This window comes from Anthonomus grandis, chromosome 11 (genome assembly GCF_022605725.1).
Source record: "Anthonomus grandis grandis chromosome 11, icAntGran1.3, whole genome shotgun sequence".
Lineage (NCBI taxonomy): Eukaryota > Metazoa > Arthropoda > Insecta > Coleoptera > Curculionidae > Anthonomus > Anthonomus grandis.
In genome coordinates this window covers 28,342,799-28,367,148 of record NC_065556.1, presented here as the reverse complement: position 1 = coordinate 28,367,148, position 24,350 = coordinate 28,342,799, and the positions used below count along the sequence as shown (strand labels likewise).

Here is a 24,350-nt window from a genome sequence, read left to right as displayed (position 1 = left end):
TTATTAAATAAAGCAAAATTCTTTTAAATAAAATAAGTTTTTTTCGCAGCAACATTTACGTTTTTCAAGAAATGCTGAAATATGTATTTAATCAAATTCAAAGAAGAACCTGCGCACAAATTTTCAATCTCAATTTTTCTTTAGTTTTTAAGTTATAAGCACTTTTCAAAATTTTTATTACAATTTTTTTTTTTAAATCATTTTTTCTGCCGTATTTTATTTTTTCAAAGTGGGAACCCAATCAAATTTAATAAAGAGTCTGGACACGCATTTTTAATCTTAAATTTTACATAGTATTTGAGTTATAAGCACTTTTTTTAATTTTTATTAAATAAAATCAATTTTTTAAAAAATAGTTTTCTATTAATTAATCAAATTTTATATTCCTGAACAACATTATAATAAGTATTTAAAAAAATTTAATGAAGAAGCTGCAGAAAAAATATCAATTTTAAATTTCACCTAGTTTTTGAGTTTCGCCGACTTTTTGAAATTTTTATTAAAAAAATTTTTTTTTTCTCAGCAATATTTTGAAAAAATGCTGATATAGATGTCCAAACAATTTAAATAGAGAACCGATGTAAAATTTTTAAATTTTGAATTTCACCTCGTTGTCAACTTATGAACACTATTTACAATTTTTATTAAAAGGAAAAGTCGATCAATATGTAAACCTTCTTAAGTTGGACTACACCCTAATCAACCAGCAAAGCGGGTTGTCTATCAATAAAGTAAAGTATATAGGCAATTTACAAGACACATTAATTGTTCTAAAAACAGTTAAATACGAAACTCCATAAATAACTGAAAATAATTATATGTAAATTCGTACATTTTCCAATAAAAGACTTTAGTTTTATTCAAGAACCATATCTCAGTGCCTAAAAGAGCTACAGCTTTCCTTGTGGTGCCAATCTATTAAGAAAACCTTAAACCATTAAGAACCCTTAGAATACTTATTAAAAAAAATATAAGTTTTTCGTAAAACCCTTCTAAAGTTAAACCAATTTTGAGATCAATCTTACTATTGAGCCTAGAAGAGATGCGTGGTAATAGGAGCATAAAAAATGATATTAATGGGAGCCATTTACATGTACATTCCCAACAATGATCCGATAAATTTCGGAAAAACCGATATAAATTGGCTTTTGCACAATAGGGCCCGTCAGATTTTATAGTGGGCCAATAAAGTGCCGGCCAGAATTAATTAATTAATTTATTTTATCAGTAAATTAATGGCGTGGACGGGTTTTGAATTAAAATCACTTTTGTTCTACGGAAAATTTACTGCCATTAGGAACTTTCGATTAGTTCAGTTGTTATCAAATAAAAACATTATTGGGGCGAATAATTAAAGTGTTGATATAGTTATTATTTAAAAAACACTACTTTTAACATAAAATCTCTTACTCTACCACAAAGCAAACAACGTAAAAAATAAACGAAATAAGGGTTGAAACGGAGGAGAAAGGCTCTTATTTTTCTTGGCGGTTTGAGTTGAGATTTAGTGCAGCTTTGGAGAGATGCAGGGGCCGCCATTGAATAAATTGAACCGAGCTTATGTCGGTTTAAGTCAACGGAAGAAGGATAGACGTATTTCGAACTTTTGTGGCAATTTAAAGTGTTACTAGGATTTACTATTCTAGAGGGAGGCAATACATTTGCAGTCACTATAAAACTACTCACTTTGATTTTTCTCATAATACATTTGCACCTAAATTGGCACATTTACTGTAGAGATCCCTTTGACCAGAGTCAGATTAAAATTTATACCATTTAAATTGCTATTTACGGCACTCTTAATTAAGAGACTTATTTTACATGTAAATGAAGTCATTTTTATTTTCAGCAATAAATCTAACCTGCGAGCAAACACACCTACTTAAGTGGGAATAAATGTAAATCCATTAATTCGATTAAACGTTTGATATTAGCCCAATAAAGTCAATTTTTAATTAAAAAAAAATGGGGGCATATGCGTTTATTCCCAGACAGATCGTTTATGCATTCGTGCGCCTCAAAACAAAAATTTAATTAACCAAATTGCCAAGAAGAGTGTAAAAAATCGTTGGGTAAACATACAAGGGGCGAAGCGATGATTTAAATCTGGCACTGATGAGCGAGAGTCTGAATTCGACAATCTCGTTTGATTGCTGATTGGCAGTCCGGTGCAGAAAGGCGAAAAGTTTACTACTGATTGTTACTGAATTTATAATTTTCGGGTTTGATTGATAAGGAATCAATTAAATGCCAAACTGAAGCAAATGTTGGCATTTTTAGGAAAAAACTATGCTAGGAGATATCCGAAAAAATTAAAAATTTAATATGGTTGAGGGCGATTTTTTGGCTCTTTTTTAATGTTTCTAATCGTGTACTTGATCTGGAAATATTGAAAATTTTATGGCCATTTTTGGGGTAAAAAATAACGAAAAATGCGAATTTAGATACGAATTCATAAAATTCATGTGAAAAAATTAAATAAAGAATAGTTATTGATTATCGATGAATTAAATTTAAAAAATATTGATGATAAATTTTACTTCCTAATATTTTTTATATAAATAATATATTTGAAGCATGCATGTGCCTATTCCTATAATTATTTGCTATATGAATAAAACTTTAACATAGTAGTTATAAGATTATATTAATTAATATATGTGTAAATGTATATTATATAGTGTGTCCCAGGATAAGTGAATTTATACGTAAAAATGACAAAAAGTGTTGTAGTTGAAATTTGACCATTTAGCATCCAGCCCTAATTAAAAAATTATCTATCTATAGTAATTGTACTATAAAATTTTATATTCACAATATTATAATTATGTCACAGATTTAATAACTTCGAAGATTAATTTGACAAATACTTTAAAAAAAATTATATATATTTCAACGTAGCACCTAGAGAACTAAACACCCGTATATGAAAAGATTGCTACAATTACAAAAAATCAAAAGTTTAAAATTAAAGGAAGTAAAACAACAAAAATAATATAAAAAATACACACAGTAAGTTTTAGATTTTATCGCATTAAAAACAATTTAATTTTAGCAGATATTTGTGAAAAGACTCCATTTACAAGCAGCGATGCACCTAGGCAACAGCAATGCCAAAACCAATTATTAAAAAAGGTTTTTAATAATAAGGGTAATTTTTTAATATTTGTGTTTAACTTGTTTCCTAGATAAGTAAGGCAAAGCACAATATTTTACGACATGGTTTTTAATAGGTAAAACTTAATTCCAGTGTTATTTATAAGACTGCATTGCCAACTGATAGGGCACATTTTAAATTTAAAAAAAAAAAGCCTTTTTAATGTCAAAAAAAATGCTATGATTTGCTATGATTTAGCACCTTATGAAAAATGTTCCAAGAAATGAAGTTTGTTGCGTATAATTCCATAATATAATATAGTCTTCTTATGAATTACTTATTGATAAGTTAGAATTAATTTTTGTAACATATATAATTAAATTTTAATATACAATTTGATCAGTATCCAAGTTAATTTTAATTACCTCATTCGTATGCCAAAAAAAACCTTAATAATTTTTCTTAAAGTAATTTGACTAATTGTTTTTAAATAATTTATATTAATTTATGCAGCATCGATTTTTACCATTAATACAGTATTATCATAGGTTGTACCCCAAAATGGTCACTCTATTACCAACAGCTCTTGATGCATTCATTTTGCAAATTTATCTTATTAGTTTTCAATCTCAATTTCTTTTCATAGTCATATCGTTATCCTTATTCAACCTGTATATATGATAAACGTCAGTGCACTTCGAATTTTCCCAGCCAAATAAAGACGATTCAATATATAGTGTACATGTATTCGGAAAATTCAAAGTTTCCGATCGTTTCGGCCCATTTTCAGCATCTAATTGTTGAAATAAAAAAGTCGGTTTCGACCCATTTGCTGCCATTATAAAACCACGCTGGACCACTAACTTATTGCACCATGCGGGCACCTATCGGTATGTCGAGGGTATGACTGCCTCGTTGTAATCGGCTAATTTTCGTTTTTTTTTTTAAATAAAAAAATGTGTTTTGCTGGAAAACGGTATAAGTTAAATAAAAACGACTTTTAGCGGATTATAGCCAGATAAATTTCGGGTGTTTGAGGAAAAAAATTGTCTTCGTATGTGCCATAGGTAGGCCAGTATTAGGAGTCAAAGTCAAAATAGTGTAGAGCAAAAACTACTCTACGTAGGGGATTGAAGAGTAATTTAAATAGGTGTTAAATAGTTAATTAATTGTTAAAAATTCAACTTCTCTTTAAAGAATGAAATTTACTATCTACACTATCAGAGATCTTTAGTATGATTATTTCATTTACAGGAATCCTTAAAATTAGAAGAATATGAATAAGAACAAAAATGATTTATTAATTAAAAATCATGACATGATGCATATACAAAATGTGAATCGCAAACTTTTGACGTTTATGCAATAATCTTACTGCTATGCTGCAAATTCCCATATGCCAAATAAAACATTATACATTTGTTATCGTAAGACTTACGTCTAATATTCCAAAAAGATTTAGGTAAGCATTTTATTAATTTAAAATTAATTGAATATAAAAATTTGTTACGTAATGTTAAACCTAGTAAAAAAATCAATTTAAGTAGTTCAAACTCTAGTACAATATATTGTTGAATATATTATATAATACACATACACAAGATACTATGAAACTATTGTCTGCGTATATTTTAACAGAATACCTATATAAATTTAACTATTTACATCTAACTAAACCGATGCATTATATCAAATTTAAACCAAGAAATTTTAATTAAAATTAAAATTTAAAAATCTGCTCTAAAAATTTAGTAGGTTATGTATATAAAAAAAAGTATAATTTAAAGGAAATAAAAAAGAAATAATTTATTAAAAGGGAATTAAAATATTGCTTCTTATTACAGATGTATCGGAGTCATGTGAATCAACCCAAATGGAGTAAAATTCCAAAACCTAAATAATATTCCTGGAATACCACCGTACAAATTGTGCAAATGAGGTACAACAAAAATAATTACCAATTAATGTAATACATGAAAGAATATTAAAATACTTTGTGATGATTACTTGCTTGCGTATTAAATATACACGAAATTTTCAAAACGATATTATTCTTACATATTTTATCACAATTCATTATTTTCATAATCCTTAAAAAAATGTTTTGCCACTATGTAGTTAAATCCTGCAAGCAGAAACTAGAAATGCTTGGAAAAAACCAAAAATTCTAAACTTAAAATTAAGGCTTGAATCCTCAAACACCAACGATTTCCTCAATCTTCTAAACATACCGACACTCTTCATACAGCTTTTAAATTCTGAAAAAAAACTAGGGGTTCGTACCTCAAAAATCCCACCTCACACCCAATTTTTCTCCCAGATAATTATATAAAAGGGCCAATTTAACCATAAAAGGGTTACAAGGGCACGTCTGATTTGTAGACATTGACACATTGCGGTAGGCCGCCGGAATTGAATTTATCAATCAAGGGGACTTGGGACCGGTCGAAACGTGATCCGCATGACACTTTCTACACACACTTAAATCGGCATTCGGACCTCGTGTTGTCACATTTAATCACACCAGAGTTTCCAGATTTTAGGACAAGTTTCATTACCATACATTAGGTTTTTAGATAATTTTCTCCTTAGTCGATAAAATTCACTGAAGTGTCCGCATTAGTTTTTTTTTTACGGGAGTAAATTTATCGGAATTACGTGCTGCAAAAGGAGGATGACAAAAAAGGAATCCCACACATTCGTAGCAGGTGTGGGGAATCGCAGGGATTTTTAAAAGGATAAAAGGATGTAATGTCGGCGAACCGTAACGTCCCTTTTATTTAGAAATAAAGTGTCTATAAAAACGTATCTGGGAATATCCTTCGATAAATCTTTTCCCTATCTATCGACTACCACTGTTTTTTTTTTGTCTCTTACAGTTTTTCTCGTTGAAAGTTCGAGATTTCAGCAATTCGGTGTAATTTTCCCTTTTTCGGGTACGTCTCGGGGGCGAATGGGATCGAGATGCATATAATGGATTTTACTCGTACGATAGCTAATGCTATTAGGTTCACTTTTTTTTTTGTATGTTTTATTTTGAACCTTAAGAAGATTTGAAGAGTAGAGGAGATTTTATGAAAAGATCATTTTTATTAGAAATTGATTTTCTAAAGATTTTTCTGGGATTTAAACTTTTGTCACTTACAATTATTTTTTTTTTAATTTTTGGAAAATTGTAGCTTTTTCGTGACTATTTTTTAAGAGTGCATAGGAAATTATTAATAATTTTGTAATAATTTCGTCTGCTTACATTATGCATTCAAATAATAATTAAGAAAATAGCAATCATAACTCTTTCAATTATGCTTTTGTATTGTGCAAAAAAATTTTAATTTCAGGAGAAAATAGCAATTCAAACGGTTTAATATATGCCCTCAAAAAGTGCTTACAAAAAAAATGCGATCCTATATGTAAATTATGTATTTAAATTATAATTAAAAAATATCAATGGTGTTCATTTAAATGATTGTATCCATTTAAATTATGCATTAAATCATAAATTTTAAACTAAAAACGTCGGTGGTGTCATTATGCATACATATTTTTGTTCAAACTTTTAACCAATAAATACTCGAACTAATCCAACCAATTCCCTCATGCACTAAAATTCTGCAATAACCCTAGTTTTTAATATCACTAAAAGGCAGCAAGAAGCAAAAAAAAACAAGGGAAATAAATCCAGTTCGGTCATTCTTTTAATTCAGGAAAACCTCGGGATAGCACCGATTCGTTCCCGTAAATTTTCCTACAGATAAATAACGTCGAACGACATTTACTCTTGTAATTTGGAGCGTCGCGACGACCGTTGGCCGACGGAGCGTTAACGGGTGACGTCGGATATTGCAACCGACCTTTAGGGCACAAAAAAAATCGTTAAAAGAAAGTAATTTTATTTATATTAAATTCGAAATGTTGTACTTTTGTACTATTGTACTTTTCCAACATTCTAGTTTATAATTTTTTTTTTCGCTAATCTTATTCTTATTTTAAATTAAGATAATTTGGGAGCTTAGGATTTTAAATATTTTCCAAAAATATGCTTCAATTCAGCACTTAGTTAGCAATTAAAGCATTTCAATTATTTACAGACTTTTAAAATGCATAATTTAAATGAGCATGGTTGGTAAGGACCAGTCGAGAAAGTATGAAATTAATGCGTATTAAAATTATATTTTTCCTTTAATCAAAGGGATTAAATTATTAGTGGAATTTGTAATGCATAATTAAAGTGACTACGTTAGCAATTTATGTAGCAATACAAATGAAAATAGCCTAGTAAAATAATATGCTTTGAACGCCTAGTAATATTTATCAAATTGTTAAAAAATTGGACTATAGGGAGAAATGGTGTGTATTTTGTATTCACTAATAAAATTTAATAACAACAACGTGTTAATTTAACTTTTTGGACCAAAATTTGAGTAAAACACCCAATTTAAGAATTAAAAAACGTGTGTATTTATGCACTAAATATATAATAAATATTTATTTATTAATCGAACTGCTTTGTCAGGGTATCTAAGAGTAGCTAAAATTTAAAAGAAAAATATGTTTTTATTAAACAATTTTATTATAATTATTAAACATATATACACAATATAATATAATAATTTAAATAAATACTTAGTTTAGGGGTTTAATTTTGTCTTCATATTTTAGTAGATTTTAATTAAATACACATTAGTCTATTTATTTTTAACTATATTTATATGTACATTTAATATATACATTTTCTTCAATCAAAGGGATTAAATTATTAGTGGAATTTGTAATGCATAATTAAAGTGACTATGTTAGCAATTTATGTAGCAATACAAATAAAATAGCGTAGTAAAATAATATGCTTCAAACGCCTAGTAACATTTATTATATTATTCAAAAATAGAACTTTAGGGGGAAATGGTGTGTATCTTGTATTCACTAATTAAATTTAATAACAACAAGGTGTTTATTTAACTTTTTGGACCAAAATTTGAATAAAACGCTTAACTTAAGAATTAAAAAAAGAATCATTTCCATGTAAATTATGCACTAAAAATGTATTTATTAATCAAATTAATTAAAAGAATTGTTTTGTCAAGGTACCTAAGGGTAGCTAAAATTTAAAAAAAAATATGTTTTTATTAATTCATTTTTTTTATAATTATTAAACACATATAATAATTTAAATGAATACTATAATTTTGGGGTTTAATTTTGTCTTCATATTTTATTAGATTTTTTTATTAAAGATATATAGTAGTTAAAATAAAAATTTTAAATCTACAGTATCAGTTCGATATAGTACTTATGGCAACATGTTTCCTATACCTGTAATAGAACAACTAATTTGTCTCCTAAAATTATAAAATTTATAAAGAACACTTAGCAACAACAATATTTACAATATAAATATTTAATGACGAGCAAAAACTAACAAGTATTACAACATAAATAAATTGTATAGAGAGTGAGATCTGGAAATAAAATAAACAAATAATCCGTAAAAGACTAAAAAAATTCGTCGAATAAATAACTCACAATAAAAAACATATCAAAATCGCTCCAGTTAAGCTAATTTTAATTTCAAATTAAACTTTGTACATAGAATTATATAAATATTTAAAAATGGCTAAGAAATAAAATTATATTGTCCAAGTAATCTAATTTGATGCATAACTTAAGTGGACGTGATTCATAATTGCTTAGGAAATGTGAGAATTTAAAAAATGAGCTAAATCAAAACTCCTATCATAATTATGTTTTTTTCTGTCAGGTTCAAACAGACTTTGACATATGATCGAAATAAATTATTGCTCGAAGCAACTATGACATTTTCTTTAATATGACTTTTCCTTAGATTAAGGGCTAGAGCGTTTACGTGATTTTCCCTTCCTTGTTCTAGGCCTTTTGGCCTTCTTTATCTCAAAAAGCCCATATCTGATAGACTCAAATTCCTTTTTTAAGTTACTGCATTTCGTCCAAGAACGCTAGGAAGAGCACAATGAACCCTAGAGATTTCTTATTTTTCTTCTTAAGGTCTTACTGATTATTGATGATGATTAAATGCCTGGAAGAGTCTCTTCTATTCTTTTTTCAGGCACTTGAGTGCATTCAACTTTATGAAAGAGAGAGAGAGAAGAGTAAAAAGAAGACTCCATTTCAACAGTTTGGAAGAATTTTTTATCTATTCCAGGCAGTTAAGTGCAATTAACCATCTAAAAGCGAAAGAGAGAGAGATAGAGAGAGAGAGAGAGGAATAAACAGGAGATTCTAATTTAAATGCCTGGAAAAGTTTTTTTATTCTTTTTTCAGACACTTGAGTGCATTCTACTATATGAAAGAGAGAGAGAGAAGAGTAAATAGAAGACACTATTTCAACAGCTTGGAAGAATTGATTTTTTATTCCAGGCAGTTGAGTGCAATTAACCATCTACAAGAGAGAGAGAGAGAGAAGAGTGGATAAGAGATTTTAATTTAAATGCCTGGAAGAGTCTTTTCTTTTCTTTTTTCAGGCACTTGAGTGCATTCAACTTTATGAAAGAGAGAGAGAGAAGAGTAAATAGAAGACACTATTTTAACAGCTTGGAAGAATTGTTTTTTTATTCCAGGCAGTTGAGTGCAATTAACCATCTAAAAGCGAAAGAGAGAGAGATAGAGAGAGAGAGGAATAAACAGGAGATTCTAATTTAAATGCCTGGAAAAGTTTTTTTTATTCTTTTTTCAGGCACTTGAGTGCATTCAACTAAATGAAAGAGAGAGAGAGAAGATTAAATAGAAGACACTATTTCAACAGCTTGGAAGAATTGTTTTTTTATTCCAGGCAGTTGAGTGCAATTAACCATCTACAAGAGAGAGAGAGAGAGAAGAGTAAAAAGAAGACTCCATTTCAACGGTTTGGAAATTTTTTTTATCTATTCCAGGCAGTTAAGAGCAATTAACCATCTAAAAGCGAAAGAAAGAGAGATAGAGAGAGAGATGAGTAAACAGGAGATTCTAATTTAAATGCCTGGAAGAGTCTTTTTTATTCTTTTTTCAGGCACTTGAGTGCATTCAACTTTATGAAAGAGAGAGAGAAGAGTAAATAGAAGACACTATTTCAACAGCTTGGAAGAATTGATTTTTTATTCCAGGCAGTTGAGTGCAATTAACCATCTACAAGAGAGAGAGAGAGAAGAGTAAAAAGAAGACTCCATTTCAACGGTTTAGAAAATTTTTTTATCTATTCCAGGCAGTTAAGAGCAATTAACCATCTAAAAGCGAAAGAGAGAGAGATAGAGAGAGAGAGGAGTAAACAGGAGATTCTAATTTAAATGCCTGGAAGAGTCCCTTCTTTTCTTTTTTCAGGCACTTGAGTGCATTCAACTTTATGAAAGAGAGAGAATTTCAGATGTATGTAGGAGGGTGGACCTCTCCAATAAGAAAAAAATAGACAGTTTTGTTCTTTTGAACGCCTTTAGGGAGAAAGAGACAAAAACGTCCTCCTCAAGAATCTTGCAAATAGGCCTTTCAATAACCTGTACTAAAAAATCATTATCTTAGAAAACCATGCATGATTTTTTTAAAGTATATAATGCATAATTTAAATGGATGTGATTCCTGCCTTGTTACTTTTAATAAATATATTTGGAATTTTATATATATGTATTTAAACGCTCTTTCATATGCCTATGTATGCTAAGCTGTATATTACTGCTTATTTTCGTACTTTTGCCGACGACGCATTACGTTGACGTCAGATATTTCAATTGACCTTTAGGAGAGTTCTTTCAAGCACAAAAAAACTCTATAAAAACAGAGTAATTTCATTCAAATTAAACGTATAATATTTACCTATCTCACGTTAAAATCCAAGGCAATATCCACCAATCACCTCCGCGTACGAACCCCGGGGGATCCAGTATAAACACAAATTAGAATATCCAGAAGGGCCAGGGCGTTTATGGTACGGCCCTATTAGGGAACCTAATTATCGCGAAGGTATTAAATTTGCTTTAAAATTGGTCGAACGCATGTACGAGTATCGCCAAAAAGGGCACTCTTGAAGGCTCCACGGGGTGCGCCTAAGTGACGATTAAAAAGGGACAGAGCGCGGATTTAATCAAAAAACAAATTTGGGATTTTCCGTATAATTTTGTTTCGAGGAAAATTAAATTACTCATTCTCGTCGTGGCAAAAGGAGGGATTTTCTTTTTGAGGATGTATTACTCAAATAATTTATGCCTTGTACCATTTTTTCCCATTAAAACGGAGTGGTACAAATATTCAAAATAGCATATCACAAATTTATCTCCTTGCAGGGGGAAACTTTTGGGGATCACCTTTGTCCCCAAAAGTTTGATTTATTTTTCCCCATTGGGCCGCCCTGTCAGGCTCCTTGTTTACCTCGGCTTTATATGCACACAGGGGTGACCGATAAATATAAATTGGAAAACTTTTTACAGTTTTACATACGCATTAAACATATATGTTAATAAAACGCCTTGAAAAGTAACTAAACTTTGAGGACGATTTATTTTTAAAACTTCATCAGTAATAACGAGCCTCGCGAGAACTCCTCTCTCTCCACCGGTAATAAAAATCTGGAAATAAGGAAATGGAAACCACCACAACCTCCCGGAAAGATAAACACTATATCCTTCCGAATTGACAGTGGCGCAATGTAAATTTATCTTGAATAATTCATATAATTAGAATAAGACTCCTGCGAGAACGCTTCGTGCAGCTTTTCCTGTTGAACCTTTCAGGGTGGGTATTCCTGTGGGGGCTGTCACGGTCACAATATCCCTTCCCCAAAACCCTGATATTTCACTTAAAACTCGGAGGAACAGCGGGAGCGAATATTTTCTTATCTTGATTAAACGCGAGGAAATTTTTCATTTTTTGCGGTCACAGTATAACTTAATTCGGGAAATATTTGACGCAAAAAAGGAGACCCTCTTCGCCTAATAGGTTACTGCTTACACACACCCACCCCCAAAGTTTCCATCTAAGAAACTTCTTAAATTTTTAAAAACTTCCCTGTGTACTGAAACTCTCAGAGACCAATTATCGACTGACAATGGGTCTTTTCAAGTAAAGAAACGAGAGCTTAACAAACTCAATAACCCGAGGGATAATAAGAAAGTGAGTTTTTTAGGCCTCGCCTGGATTATATGGCTCGGGGATGAGTAAACTTTCGAACGGGTCGGTTTGGAAGTTTAAATTGGACCTGCAGATAAAAGTGTTGAGACTTAAATGAATGTAATTGTTTGGGGGGAAACAACCCTTATTAAAGAGTTTGGAGCTGCAAAACCGATAAGAAAATATCCGAAAAATAGATTATCAAAGGTCTCTCACCTTTTAAATGCCTGGAAAAAAATTAAAATATTCTTCCAGGCAGTTGAGCTTGAGCCACATTGACAGATGACATAATTTCAGCAGAGACAAGTTTAGCAATGTCTAACAGATGGCGCCTACAGTCAAAGACAGAAGACAGAAAAAATACGAAAGGTGACACTAAAAGAGAGACAAAGAATTATTGTCTCGTAGTCAAAAAACTGTCCACCAATTCCCTCTAGTTTTGGGAATCTCATGCAATAATCTATCAAGAATTTTGAATTTCGCGCCAAGTGTCACATGTCCTGTCAACAGATGACGTACAATGACTGACTTGTAGTTCTAGCAATGTCTAATAGGTGGCGGGCGATCGCTGTGTACCTATAGACAAGGAAGAGAAAATTAAAATATTCTTCCAGGCAGTTGAGTTAGAGTCTATTATCTTTGTTTGTCACATAGAGTGCACGCAACTGCCTGGAAGAAATTAAAATACTCTTCTAGGCAGTTGAGTATGCGTCTGTTTTCTTTCTCTTTCATAGGACAAAAGTCTTGGGTCGCCTTTTTGTTGACAGATAACAAAGAGAGACGGAGAACGGTCATATCTACGATCAAACGTGCATGTAATGAATTTTTCTTGAAAAGAAAGAAAAAATACAAAAGGTGACACTGAAAGAGAGACAAAGAATTATTGTCTTATAGTCAGAAAACTGTCCGTCAATTCCCACTACCTTTTAAACTTTGACAATTTTGAATTTCGCGCCAAGTTTCACATTGCTTGTCAATAGATGACGTATAATGACGGACTAGTTCTAAAAATGTCTTATAGGTGGCACGCGATCGCTGTGTCACTATACACAAGGAAGAGAAAATGAAAATATTCTTCCAGGCAATTGAGTTGGAGTCTATTATCTCACTCTTTCACATGAGTGAACGCACTCAACTGCCTGGAAGAAATTAAAATACTCTTCTAGGCAGTTGAGTATGCGTCTGTTTTCTTCCTCTTTCACATGGTTAAATGCACTCAACTGCCTGTAAGAAATTAAAATATACTTCCAGGCAGTTGAGCTAGAGTCACATTGACAGATTTCTGTCACATTGATAGATGACATAAGAGAGACAGAGATCGGTTTTTATAGGTGTAGTAATGTCTAACAGATAGCGTTTACAGTCACCATGTTCAAGTCTCAAAAGTCTTGGTCACATGTTGTGTTAAGAGATGATGAAGAGAGAGAAAAGAATGTGCATGTAATGAATTTTGATTGAAAAGAAAGAAAAAATAGGAAAGGTGCCACTGAAAGAGAAACAAAGAGAATTAGTATAATTAGGTCAGTAGACTGCCCATAAATTCCCAGTAGTTTTTGAATTTTGGGAATTTCATGCAATAATTTATCAAGAATTTTGAATTTCGCGCCAAGTGTCACATGGCCTGTCGACAGATGACGTATAATGACTGACTTGTAGTTCTAGCAATGTCTAATAGGTGCCGCGCGATCGCTGTGTACCTATAGACAAGCAAGAGAAAATTAAAATATTCTTCCAGGCAGTTCAGTTGGAGTCTATTATCTCTCTTTGTCACATGAGTGAACGCACTCAACTGCCTGGAAGAAATTAAAATACTCTTCAAAGCAGTTGAGTATGCGTCTGTTTTCTTTCTCTTTCACATGGTTAAATGCACTCAACTGCCTGGAAGAATATTTTGATTTTCTCTTCCTTGTCTATAGGTACACAGCGATTGCGTGCTACCTATAAGACATTTTTAGAACTAGTCCGTCATTATACGAGTTGGAGTCTATTATCTCTCTTTGTCACGTGAGTGAGTGCACTCAACTGCTTGGAAGAAATTAAAATACTCTTCTAGGCAAGTATGTGTCTGTTTTCTTTCTCTTTCACATGGTTAATTGCACTTAACTTAACTTAAAAAAAAATGAACAAGATGGTAAAAAATTGACTATGAAAAATTGACTTAAGACTATTATTTGAATTTTGGGAATTTCCTGCAATAATCTATCGAGAATTTTGAATTTCGCGCCAAGTGTCACATGACACCTGATGACAACTGAAGTATAAAGGAAAGGACGATCCTGTACTAGTAACAATGTCTAGTAGGTGGCGTGCGATCGCCGCGTATTATAGACAAGGAAGAGAAAATTAAAATATTCTTCCAGACAGTTGAGTCTTCTTTGTCACATGGTTAAGTGCACTTAACTGCCTAGAAGAAATTAAAATATTATTTCATGCAATTGAGTTGAATTCTTTTTTCTCTATATGTCACATGGTTGGGTGCACTCAATTGCCTAAAAGAATTTAAAATATAGTTCCAGGCAGTTGAGCTAGAGTCACATTGACAGATTTCTGTCACATTGATAGATGACATAAGAGTGACAGAGATCGGTTTTTATAGGTTAAGTTTCAAAACTCTGGGGTAGCATGTTGTCTTAAGAGATGCTGAAAAGAGAGAAAGGATGTTAATGTCTAATGTCAAACGCGCATGTAATGAATTTTGCTTGAAGTGAAAGAAAAAATAGAAAAAGGTGAATATTTGCACATACATTTCAAAAAATCGAATAAGATTGATTGCAAACATATATTCTCACATACTGTGCTATATATTTTGAATTTCAAGACAATTGTCAAAGGTTTCTTGTCACGGCGGTTAACAGATGACATTGAAAGAGAGACAAACATAATAATTATTATAATAAGGCCCAAAAACTTTCCATAAAATTCCACTACCTTTTGAAGTTTCCTTCAATAATCTATCAAGAATTTTGAATTTCGCGCCAAGTGTCACATGGGCTATTGACAGATGACGTATGATGAGAGGACGATCTTATAGTTCTAACAATGTCTAATAGGTGGCGCGTAATATTAAAATATTCTTCCAGGCAATTGAGTTGGAGTATGTTTTCTTTCTTTGTTACATGGTTAAGTGCACTCAACTGCCTGGAAGAAATTAAAATATTCTCCCAGGCAGTTAGGCTTGAATCTCTTTTCTCTCTCTCTCTCTGTCACATAGTTGAAAAATTTAAATATTCTTTCAGGCAGTTTGAGTATGAGTCTCTTTTCTCTTTTTGGCACTAGGTTGAGTGGACTCGTCTGCCTGGAAGAAATTAAAATATTCTTATAAAAGGTCTTTCACCTTTCATAACTTTCTCCATAAAACATACAAAAGGGTTGTAAACACCCCACCCTAACGTAGTTTGTATACAAACGATCCTGTATTTATACGTTGATACATTTTAATCAAGCCAGGGGGGTGTGTTTCACCCCCAGAGTCCGGCAAAAAGCCGTTAGACTTTAAAGGTGTTGAATCGCTGTGGGAATTCTTGCAATTAAAGCATGAATATTACCAAAAAAAAAATTATAATAATTTTTACTGTTATAAAACCATCGTATCTTAAGAAGTTGCGTGACGCGTGCTTAATGCCAATCCCATAAAAAGTCTAGAAAAATGTATATGGGTTTTTCGCCGGCCTTAAAGGGCAACGTATAACGGCTTTAGTATACGGCTTTATTACAAGCAAAAAAAAGCGAAATAAAAATAATTTAATTTTTCGCATGCATGCCACACGCTGCTAAATAAAATTGCAGTTTTTAAGCACGAAATTTTTGTTCTTTCTTAATGAATATTGTTAAGATGCACGTATGTAAATGACCTCTTCTTTATATCACCGGTCAAAAGTCAATTGTCATGACGCACAAAACAGGTCTGGAATAAAAATAACTTGAACAATATCTATATTTTGAAAATTTTTCACGCATTTTATTTATTATTACTATTGCCTAAGATACTTTATAGGGTATTTTTATTTTATGGTATACACCCTAAAAATCTCTAAGGAAGCGACAGTAAAATTGTTTATTCTCGATCGGGAGCAACTTTTATAACCGTTTACTGCCCCTCTTTATTTTTATTTTTCTCGGTGCCTCTGAGTCGGAAAAACTTCTTTTCTTCGTCTACTGACACTGATCGATGTCTGGGGAAATTGGGATTTTACCCGAAAATGTTTCCCGACTAGTTTTTTTTTTCTAGGGGGAGGCGCAGCGGTAGGATAGAGTCTCCGAATAAGGAAAATTCTAGTTTCTTTGCCAGTTCCTCTTGGAGTTCAAAGTTTTACTAAAGATGGCGATATGACATCAAAATTTATATCAAGTTTTAAATTATTATTCCTTACTTGGGTCCTGATTTTAACGTCAGCCGTCAAATATGCATTTGCTGCGGTTGACATCCAACGAATTCTTTAAATGTCGCTTTAAAGCAGGACCGAAATGAGAAAAAATTAAATAATTTATGAAATGAGCGAATAATTATATTTTTTATGGAGAAATAATATTCCTAATTAATCCTCATTCATACAGTGATCTTGAATAAATTTGGACTATTTTTGAGGAAATTATGAAGGTTTTTGTATCCAGTGTCCAAAAACCGGAAATTTTTTATCATTATCTTTGACAACCTGTAAAAAATATTTTATTAAGAATATTGACTTCAAATATTCTTTAAAATAAAAATCATAGTTTTTTAAACGAACTAAGGTACCCTTAAAATAATTTGGACGATTTTTGAGAAAATTATGAAGGTTTTTGTACTGTGTCCAAAAACTGGGACAATTTTCATCGTAATCTTTGACAACCTGTAAAAATTTTTCTGTTAAAGACATTAACTTCTAATGCTTTAAAAAATAAAAGCGTAAGCCTTTCAAACAAACTGAGTCAATTTTTAACAAATTTGGATCATTTTTAAATAAATTGCAAGGGTTTTTGTACTGGGTGTCTAAAAAATTGTTAAAAGTTTCACCATCATCTTTGACAGCCTGTAATTTTTTTTCAATTAAGAATATTGACTTTAAGTATTTTTCAAGATAAAAACTCAAGTCTTTCAAGCAAACTGCAATACTTTTCAACAAATTTGGATTACTTGCAAAGGAACTGTAAAGGTTTTTACACTGGACATCCAAAAAATTAGGAACATTTTTACCATTATTTTTGATAGGCTCTAAAAAATTCTCTATTAAGAATATTGAATTAAAATATTTTTTTTAATAAAAATCGTAGTTTTTTAAATAAACTGAAGCACCCCTAAAATAATTTGGACTATTTTTAAGAAAATTATAAAGATTTTTGTACTGGGTGTCTAAAAAATTGGTAACAGTTTCACCATCATCTTTGACAGCCTGTAAAAAATATTTTAATAGGAATATTGACTTCAAATATTTTTCAAAATAGAAGCCCAGGTCTTCCAAACAAACTGCAATACTTTTCAACAAATTTGGATTACTTGCAAAGGAACTGTAAAGGGTTTTTACACTGGATATCTAAAAAATTAGAAGCATTTTTACCATTATTTTTGATAGGCTCTAAAAATTTCCCTATTGAATTAAAATATTTTTTTTGATAAAAATCGTAGTTTTTTAAATAAACTGGAGCACCCTTAAAATAATATGGACTATTTTTGAGAAAATTATGAAGATTTTTGTACTGGGTGTCTAAAAAATTGGTAACCGTTTCACCATCATCTTTGACAGCCTGTAAAAAATGTTTTAATAGGAATATTGACTTCAAGTATTTTTCAAAATAGAAGCCCAAGTCTTCCAAACAAACTGCAATACTTTTCAACAAATTTGGATTACTTGCAAAGGAACTGTAAAGGTTTTTACACTGGACATCCAAAAAATTAGGAACATTTTTACCATTATTTTTGATAAGCTCTAAAAAATTCCCTATTAAGAATATTAAATTAAAATATTTTTTTTAATAAAAATCGTAGTTTTTTAAACAAACTAAAGCATTCTTAAAATATTTAGACTATTTTTAAGAAAATTATGAAGATTTTTGTACTGGGTGTCTAAAAAATTGGTAACAGTTTCACCATCATCTTTGACAGCCTGTAAAAAATGTTTTAATAAGAATATTGACTTCAAATATTTTTCAAAATAGAAGCCCAAGTCTTCCAAACAAACTGCAATACTTTTCAACAAATTTGGATTACTTGCAAAGGAACTGTAAAGGTTTTTACACTGGACATCCAAAAAATTAGGAGCATTTTCTCTAAAAAATTCCCTATTAAGAATGTTGAATTAAAATATTTTTTTTGATAAAAATCGTAGTTTTTTAAACAAACTAAAGTACCTTTAAAATAATTTGGACTATTTTTGAGAAAATTATGAAGATTTTTGTACTGGGTGTCTAAAAAATTGGTAAAAGTTTCACCATCATTTTTGACAGCCTGTAAAAAATATTTTAATAGGAATATTGACTTCAAGTATTTTTCAAAATAGAAGCCCAAGTTTTCCAAACAAACTGCAATACTTTTCAACAAACTTGGATTATTTGTAAAGGAACTGTAATGGTTTTTACATTGGATATCTTGAAAAATTAGGAACATTTTTACCGTTATTTTTGAGAGCCTGTAAAAAATTCCCTATTAAGAATATATAATTGAAATATTTTTTAAAATAAAAACCGTAGTATTCCAAACGGACTAAAGTACCTTTCAGATAATTTGGACTATTTTTGACAAAATTATGAAGGTTTTTGTACTGAGTGTCTAAAAAATTGGGAAAAATTTCACCATTATCGGTCCTGATTTTATAGTCAGTTATATAAAATAAAAATTGCTGAAACAATAACAGGACCGAAATAAGAATAGTTTAGTTGTCCTGAAGAAATAACTGGAAATGCTAAAGAAAATGTTAAAAAGTCTGGAATTAAATGGAAAATTTTGGAAAACTTAGAAAATGACATAATAAGCTATAAAACAACAAACCCGAACAAATAGTAAATAATTATAAGTGCCTGTAATAAAATAAAAAATTATTCCTGATATCTATATCATTTTTGTAACTTAAATTCCTGAAATAAATTTAAACTGACTTTACTTCCTAGAAAAATTAATCTAATTACTCTTAAGCGATATTTCAAATTTCTGGAACATATCAGAAGTAACTTAAAAGCCAAAAAAATGCCCAAATAACTCAGAAGAAATAGGAAATATCTTTAAATATATCCTAAGAAGAGGTGCAAAGATGCATTTTTGGAAAGTGGCGTCAAATGCCTAAAAAAACACGAAAAAATTTTCCAAATGCCTAAAAAATAAACTGGCTAAAAAAATGCAAAAAAACGCACACAAAATCATCCCTAAACAAAATTCAACTGCACCCACCTTAGGAGTGATCCGGCTAGAAGTTTTGGTTAAAGTGGCGCCCATTCATGAGGAAACAGAAGCCTTACTGATCGAAACCTCTTTAACATTCGAAACGTCCGTCTAACATAAAACCTCCTCACGCACAATCCACAACTGAACCACAACAACACAAAGTCTGTTAAAGTCCCTTTAAAGTCACATCTGTGGAACACAACCAAAACAACTTTCACTTTCGAAATTAGTCCTTTTTTTAACCCGCAGAAACCGACGGGTGGTTGTTCGCCCTACGAGTACGAAAGACCCTCTGAGGGTCTACTGAGGGAGACACGCGGCTCCAGTCGGGGGCGAAGGGTGACAGAAGGGCGATTGTGCGCCGCCGGGTCTCTCCTCCGGTGCCGCTGCCGTAATATCATGTGTAATGTGTCGAAGGGTTCGTGTATTCTCTTTAGGGCTTGACAAACGGATGGATATTGATATTCCGTGGATATTCGGACAATTTACTGGTGTTTTAGTTGGGAAAAAGGTTACAACAACAGTTGATGCCGCAGAGAATGTCCTTAGAATATCCGAAAATCGTTGTTCAGGTTCAACATTTTATTAAAAAAAGAGTAAAAAAATCTATTTCTAGTCCATTAATTTGTCACGCAGCGAATCTAGGACGTGTTTACCCTAAAAAGGCGAGGCTCATCTCTCTCGCTCTCTTTTTCCAGTTGTTATTGTTTGCGGATAATTTTTGGGTCATTGCTAGACTTCCAGACTTTTAAAATTATTTGGTGCCGGAAACTGTGCCCGGAACGGCTATTAATTCTCGTTTGTTTTTCTGGGGGTTGTTATTGTTTGTTACACTTCTACTATTTTTATTTTGAGGGGTATTTTTACTGGTTTATATAGAAAGTCAACGTCAAAATATGTTTTATCCGTTATAACATAAAAAAGGTATAAAATACAATTTAAATGAAGTAATATGTTAAATGGCAGTGGCGAAGCGTACGAGTAGACAAGGTAGACACTGTCTACCCAAAATTATCCAGTTATTTCTCATTAATTTATTACGTAATTATTTCATGTAATTGTTGAATTCAAATTTAAAAAAAAAATAACACAGAATGTAGTCGCTCTTCTTACTAATACTATATAGTATCTAAACGGCTATAATATCTATATATCTATAATATCTAAGGCGCGCCCCGCCTGACGCACCAATTAAAATAAAAATGCAGGGCTGACACCCAATTAATGTATACGAGCCCCAGGAAGACACATTGATATTTGTCTTCCGAAATTTGGAGCATCTAATCGAACCATATACGCATCAAGCAGGTGACAGAGGTCCGGCCGCATCAGTATTCAGCCTATTACGTATGCAAAATTTACTCGCGGGAAAGACATTGGAGCTTTTGTCTATCGAAGTCGACCAGCTATTTTATTATGCATGAAGTATAAGCCTTAGTTTTTCTTAGATAGATTTAGCTTTTACTAATAGCATTTGCTGAAATTAAAGTAAATAACCTTTTGCTTTTACTTACTAGCGAAAGCTAGATATTTTAAGTATTTACTTAAAGTTTTTATTTGGTAAATCATCCAATGGTGTTATGCCGTACCGTTTATTGCCTAAAATAAGTCCATAGTTCTGTTGACGTCTTCTCATCATACCAAAAATGTTTGGTCTACTTAAAATACGACTGTCGTGCATCGAGCCAGGCCATTGAGCATCTACGGATGTAAAAATTTCTTTTGTATACAGTTGCTTGCACATTTATACTACACCATCCTTTCCTATTGATATACTTGTCACCATGTAGCGATGGCGTTATTATTGGTACATGAGTGTCAATTGCACCAAAAGCACAGCGAAATTTATACAACTGTACCCATTCGTTGATTGCCTGCTCAGTCGAGTTTTTTGTAGGAAATGTCATCCAAATTCATGCCTTTTCAACTATTTTTGGTAAAACGTGAGATATCGTTTTACATATTGTTGTTCTATGAACTCCTTCTTTTCTGATCCTTATTTGAAATCCAGGATCACTTAGAAATTGCAAAAATATTTGCTCCACTTTTGGCTCCAAAAAATGGTTAGCTATCCAACATTTTCTTCACTAAATCTATACAGATCGTGGTATTCTTTGGCACGACTTTCTTTTCTTTCGGGAGAAAATTTTACAGATCTTATATTCATAAATGCAGCCATTTCTACCAAACTGTTTAACAATACTACATTTTTAAGTCAGGGTCTAACAAGCTTGCAAAAATGTAAGCTTTTCCTTAATATTCTTAGTAATTGCTTACTTTTATTCCCACAGCTATTGACAGCTATTAATAAGATTACAAATTGGATTTTGTATATCTAAATTTCTTTGGACGTCATCAGCAAAGTCGTCATTGAATATTAATTCAGTAACTTTCGGCTTAATTTTTTTTCTTGTAGCTGCTATAATTTTTATCATGTAATCTAAATTTTCCAAAAAACTCTTAAACGCATTACGATATGAACACCAGCGCGTCTCTACAGGAAGTTTAATTCTTCGACCTCCTTCATCTAAAATCATTTTTTCGAAGTCAGGTTGCTTGAACTCTTTAAGCACAAGAACAACATTTTCCAGCAATTTCTTGTCCAATATATCCTTTGCTAAAAGATTGCCTGTGTGACTGTTACAAGTACTGTGCCACAAACAATGTTTTAAGAGAGATCCCATTTTAACCATTGCACTAGCGTTATCAGAAACTACAGCGTACACATCAACATTATATTTTTCTTTAGCAATTTCTCTAGATTGTATAATCTCAGCAAGTTTCTCTGCAGTCTTTGATTCAGTCGTTAAATCCCAGGCATCAATAAAACCACTCTCTCCATCGGTCGAGTGTAACATTGTTACAACGGTCTTGGTGTTGCTAGATGAATTTTTCCAACCATCGCACAAAATGACCGAATCTGATTTAACCTCTTTGCGAGCACTATCAAGGCACTCTTTATAACATGTCTGCAATAGTGTTGTACTGAGTTTTTTACGGCCAGGTATGTGATCAACATACGCAGGACGAATTGTCCTAATGAAGTTTTTGAATAAAGGTGATTCAACTACCCTAAAGGGTAGATTACATCCAAATATAAATTTAGCCAATGCTAGATCTATTTTTTCATCTTCGTTTTCTCTTAAAACATCTATATATTCCGTTATTTTTCTTGATTGTTTGAGCTGTCTTTTTTTTCCAGATGGAGTATTAGTAGGATCTAAATTTCTTGCATCGTTAATAGATAAAGTTGATGAAGATTCTACATTAGAATCAGCTAGTTTGCTTTTTTTATTAGACTTTACCAGTGTCGTTAACAAATTTCTTTTTGGGGGCTTTCGAATTATCCCCAAGTCATCTTCATTTGTTTTTTTTGCAAAATTTGTATTATTTTTAGAGTTAGGGAAACTTTCTTCGGTTACATCAGGAGCCGCGACTTCTTCTGTATTATTGGTACTATGTGAATCCGTTGAACCAACTGGAACAAGCGATCCATTTTTCGACACTAAGTAAGCCTCAACTTGAATACATTGACCATTTTTTGAATGTGCGCTCTAAATAAAATAAAAAATAGTAAATTTATGTAAGTGTGCAGGAAGGAATTCTTAAATAGAATCAATTCGATATCAAAAATGCGATATTATATTATTTATGCAATATATAAAACTTTTGAATTTTGTGTGTAATTAATTTATCAAAATATATTAATATAAGAACTGTCCCATTTTAAATAAATAAAAATTCATTGGTCACTGTTCTTGATTTTAATGTTTTTGTGAATTTAATTTTGTATAATAGTCATTGTTTATTACCATAGTCATATTCTTTAAATTTTTTCCACGTAAGAATTCCACCCTGTGTATGATTATTTATTAGTAAACTTACTGTACCACTACTTTCAGGTACAACAGGAAAATCATCATCATCTTCTAATTCTACTGTCGTTATTTCATTTTGGTTCATACCCTCAACCATATTACTACAAGCACTAGTACTACGACGGCGAACTTCCTTGCAAATATTTCTAAAATAATAAATAATAATATAAAAGTTCGTATTATCAAATGCTTAATCAAAAGTTGGGCATTTTGATTTACCGATTTATTAAAGTTTTTGTAAAGATTAAAATAATTAATTGGTTATAAAAATATTGGGGAAAGAATCAATTTACTATACCATTTAACAAGATGTAGAAGGAGTGGATAAAATCTATTTTTTAATGTATTTATTATTTTAATAAATATTTCTATTGTGCAATTTCTGAAAAGTTTTACAAGGAAGTAAGAGGAGGAGAGGATAAAAGAAAAAAGAAGCTATAAAATAAAAATCTTATGTAGCTTACCTCTATTATAAGATATTATGTAAAAAACAAAATTTTAAAATTTTATAGTGCACGGGAAGGATGAGAATTATAAATGTACTGTAATTACCTGTGAGCTTGTAATCTTCTAGCGCCGGTATTTTTAATAATATTATCACAGAATCTACACTTTGCTGAATATTTCCCATTTTCTTTTATCAAATCAAATTTAAGTTCTTGAAAGTTCTTGGTGCACTATCTTCCACTCATTTTATGTCACTTAATGAAATAAATCAATTAAAATATAATTTCTCTCATCGATTTACACAGAGGAGACGAGATACAGAACCCCTTACACTTCTGAGAGGACAGGAACTAATAAAAATAAACATTAAACCTAACCTAGATCTCCATTGTCGACATTGTTGACATTGTTGACATTGTTGACATAGTTGACTTGTCGAGGTCGACAATCAAAGTCGACGCGTCGACGCCCATCA

General features: G+C 31.4%; 1 protein-coding gene across 3 annotated transcripts in view; it reads right to left on the bottom strand.

The window, feature by feature from the left end:
* The window catches only part of LOC126741872 (uncharacterized), a 313,270-nt gene that overhangs the window by 125,935 nt on the left and 162,985 nt on the right, over positions 1-24,350 (bottom strand). The window contains exon 1 of one of the 3 annotated variants that reach the window (XM_050448323.1): positions 19,557-19,863. The exons of the other annotated variants lie outside the window; for them this stretch is intronic. Coding sequence (XP_050304280.1) covers positions 19,557-19,601 — 45 coding nt within the window. The 5' untranslated portion in view covers positions 19,602-19,863. Of the gene's footprint in view, positions 1-19,556; positions 19,864-24,350 lie in introns of those variants that run through there. 3 annotated transcript variants of the gene reach the window in all.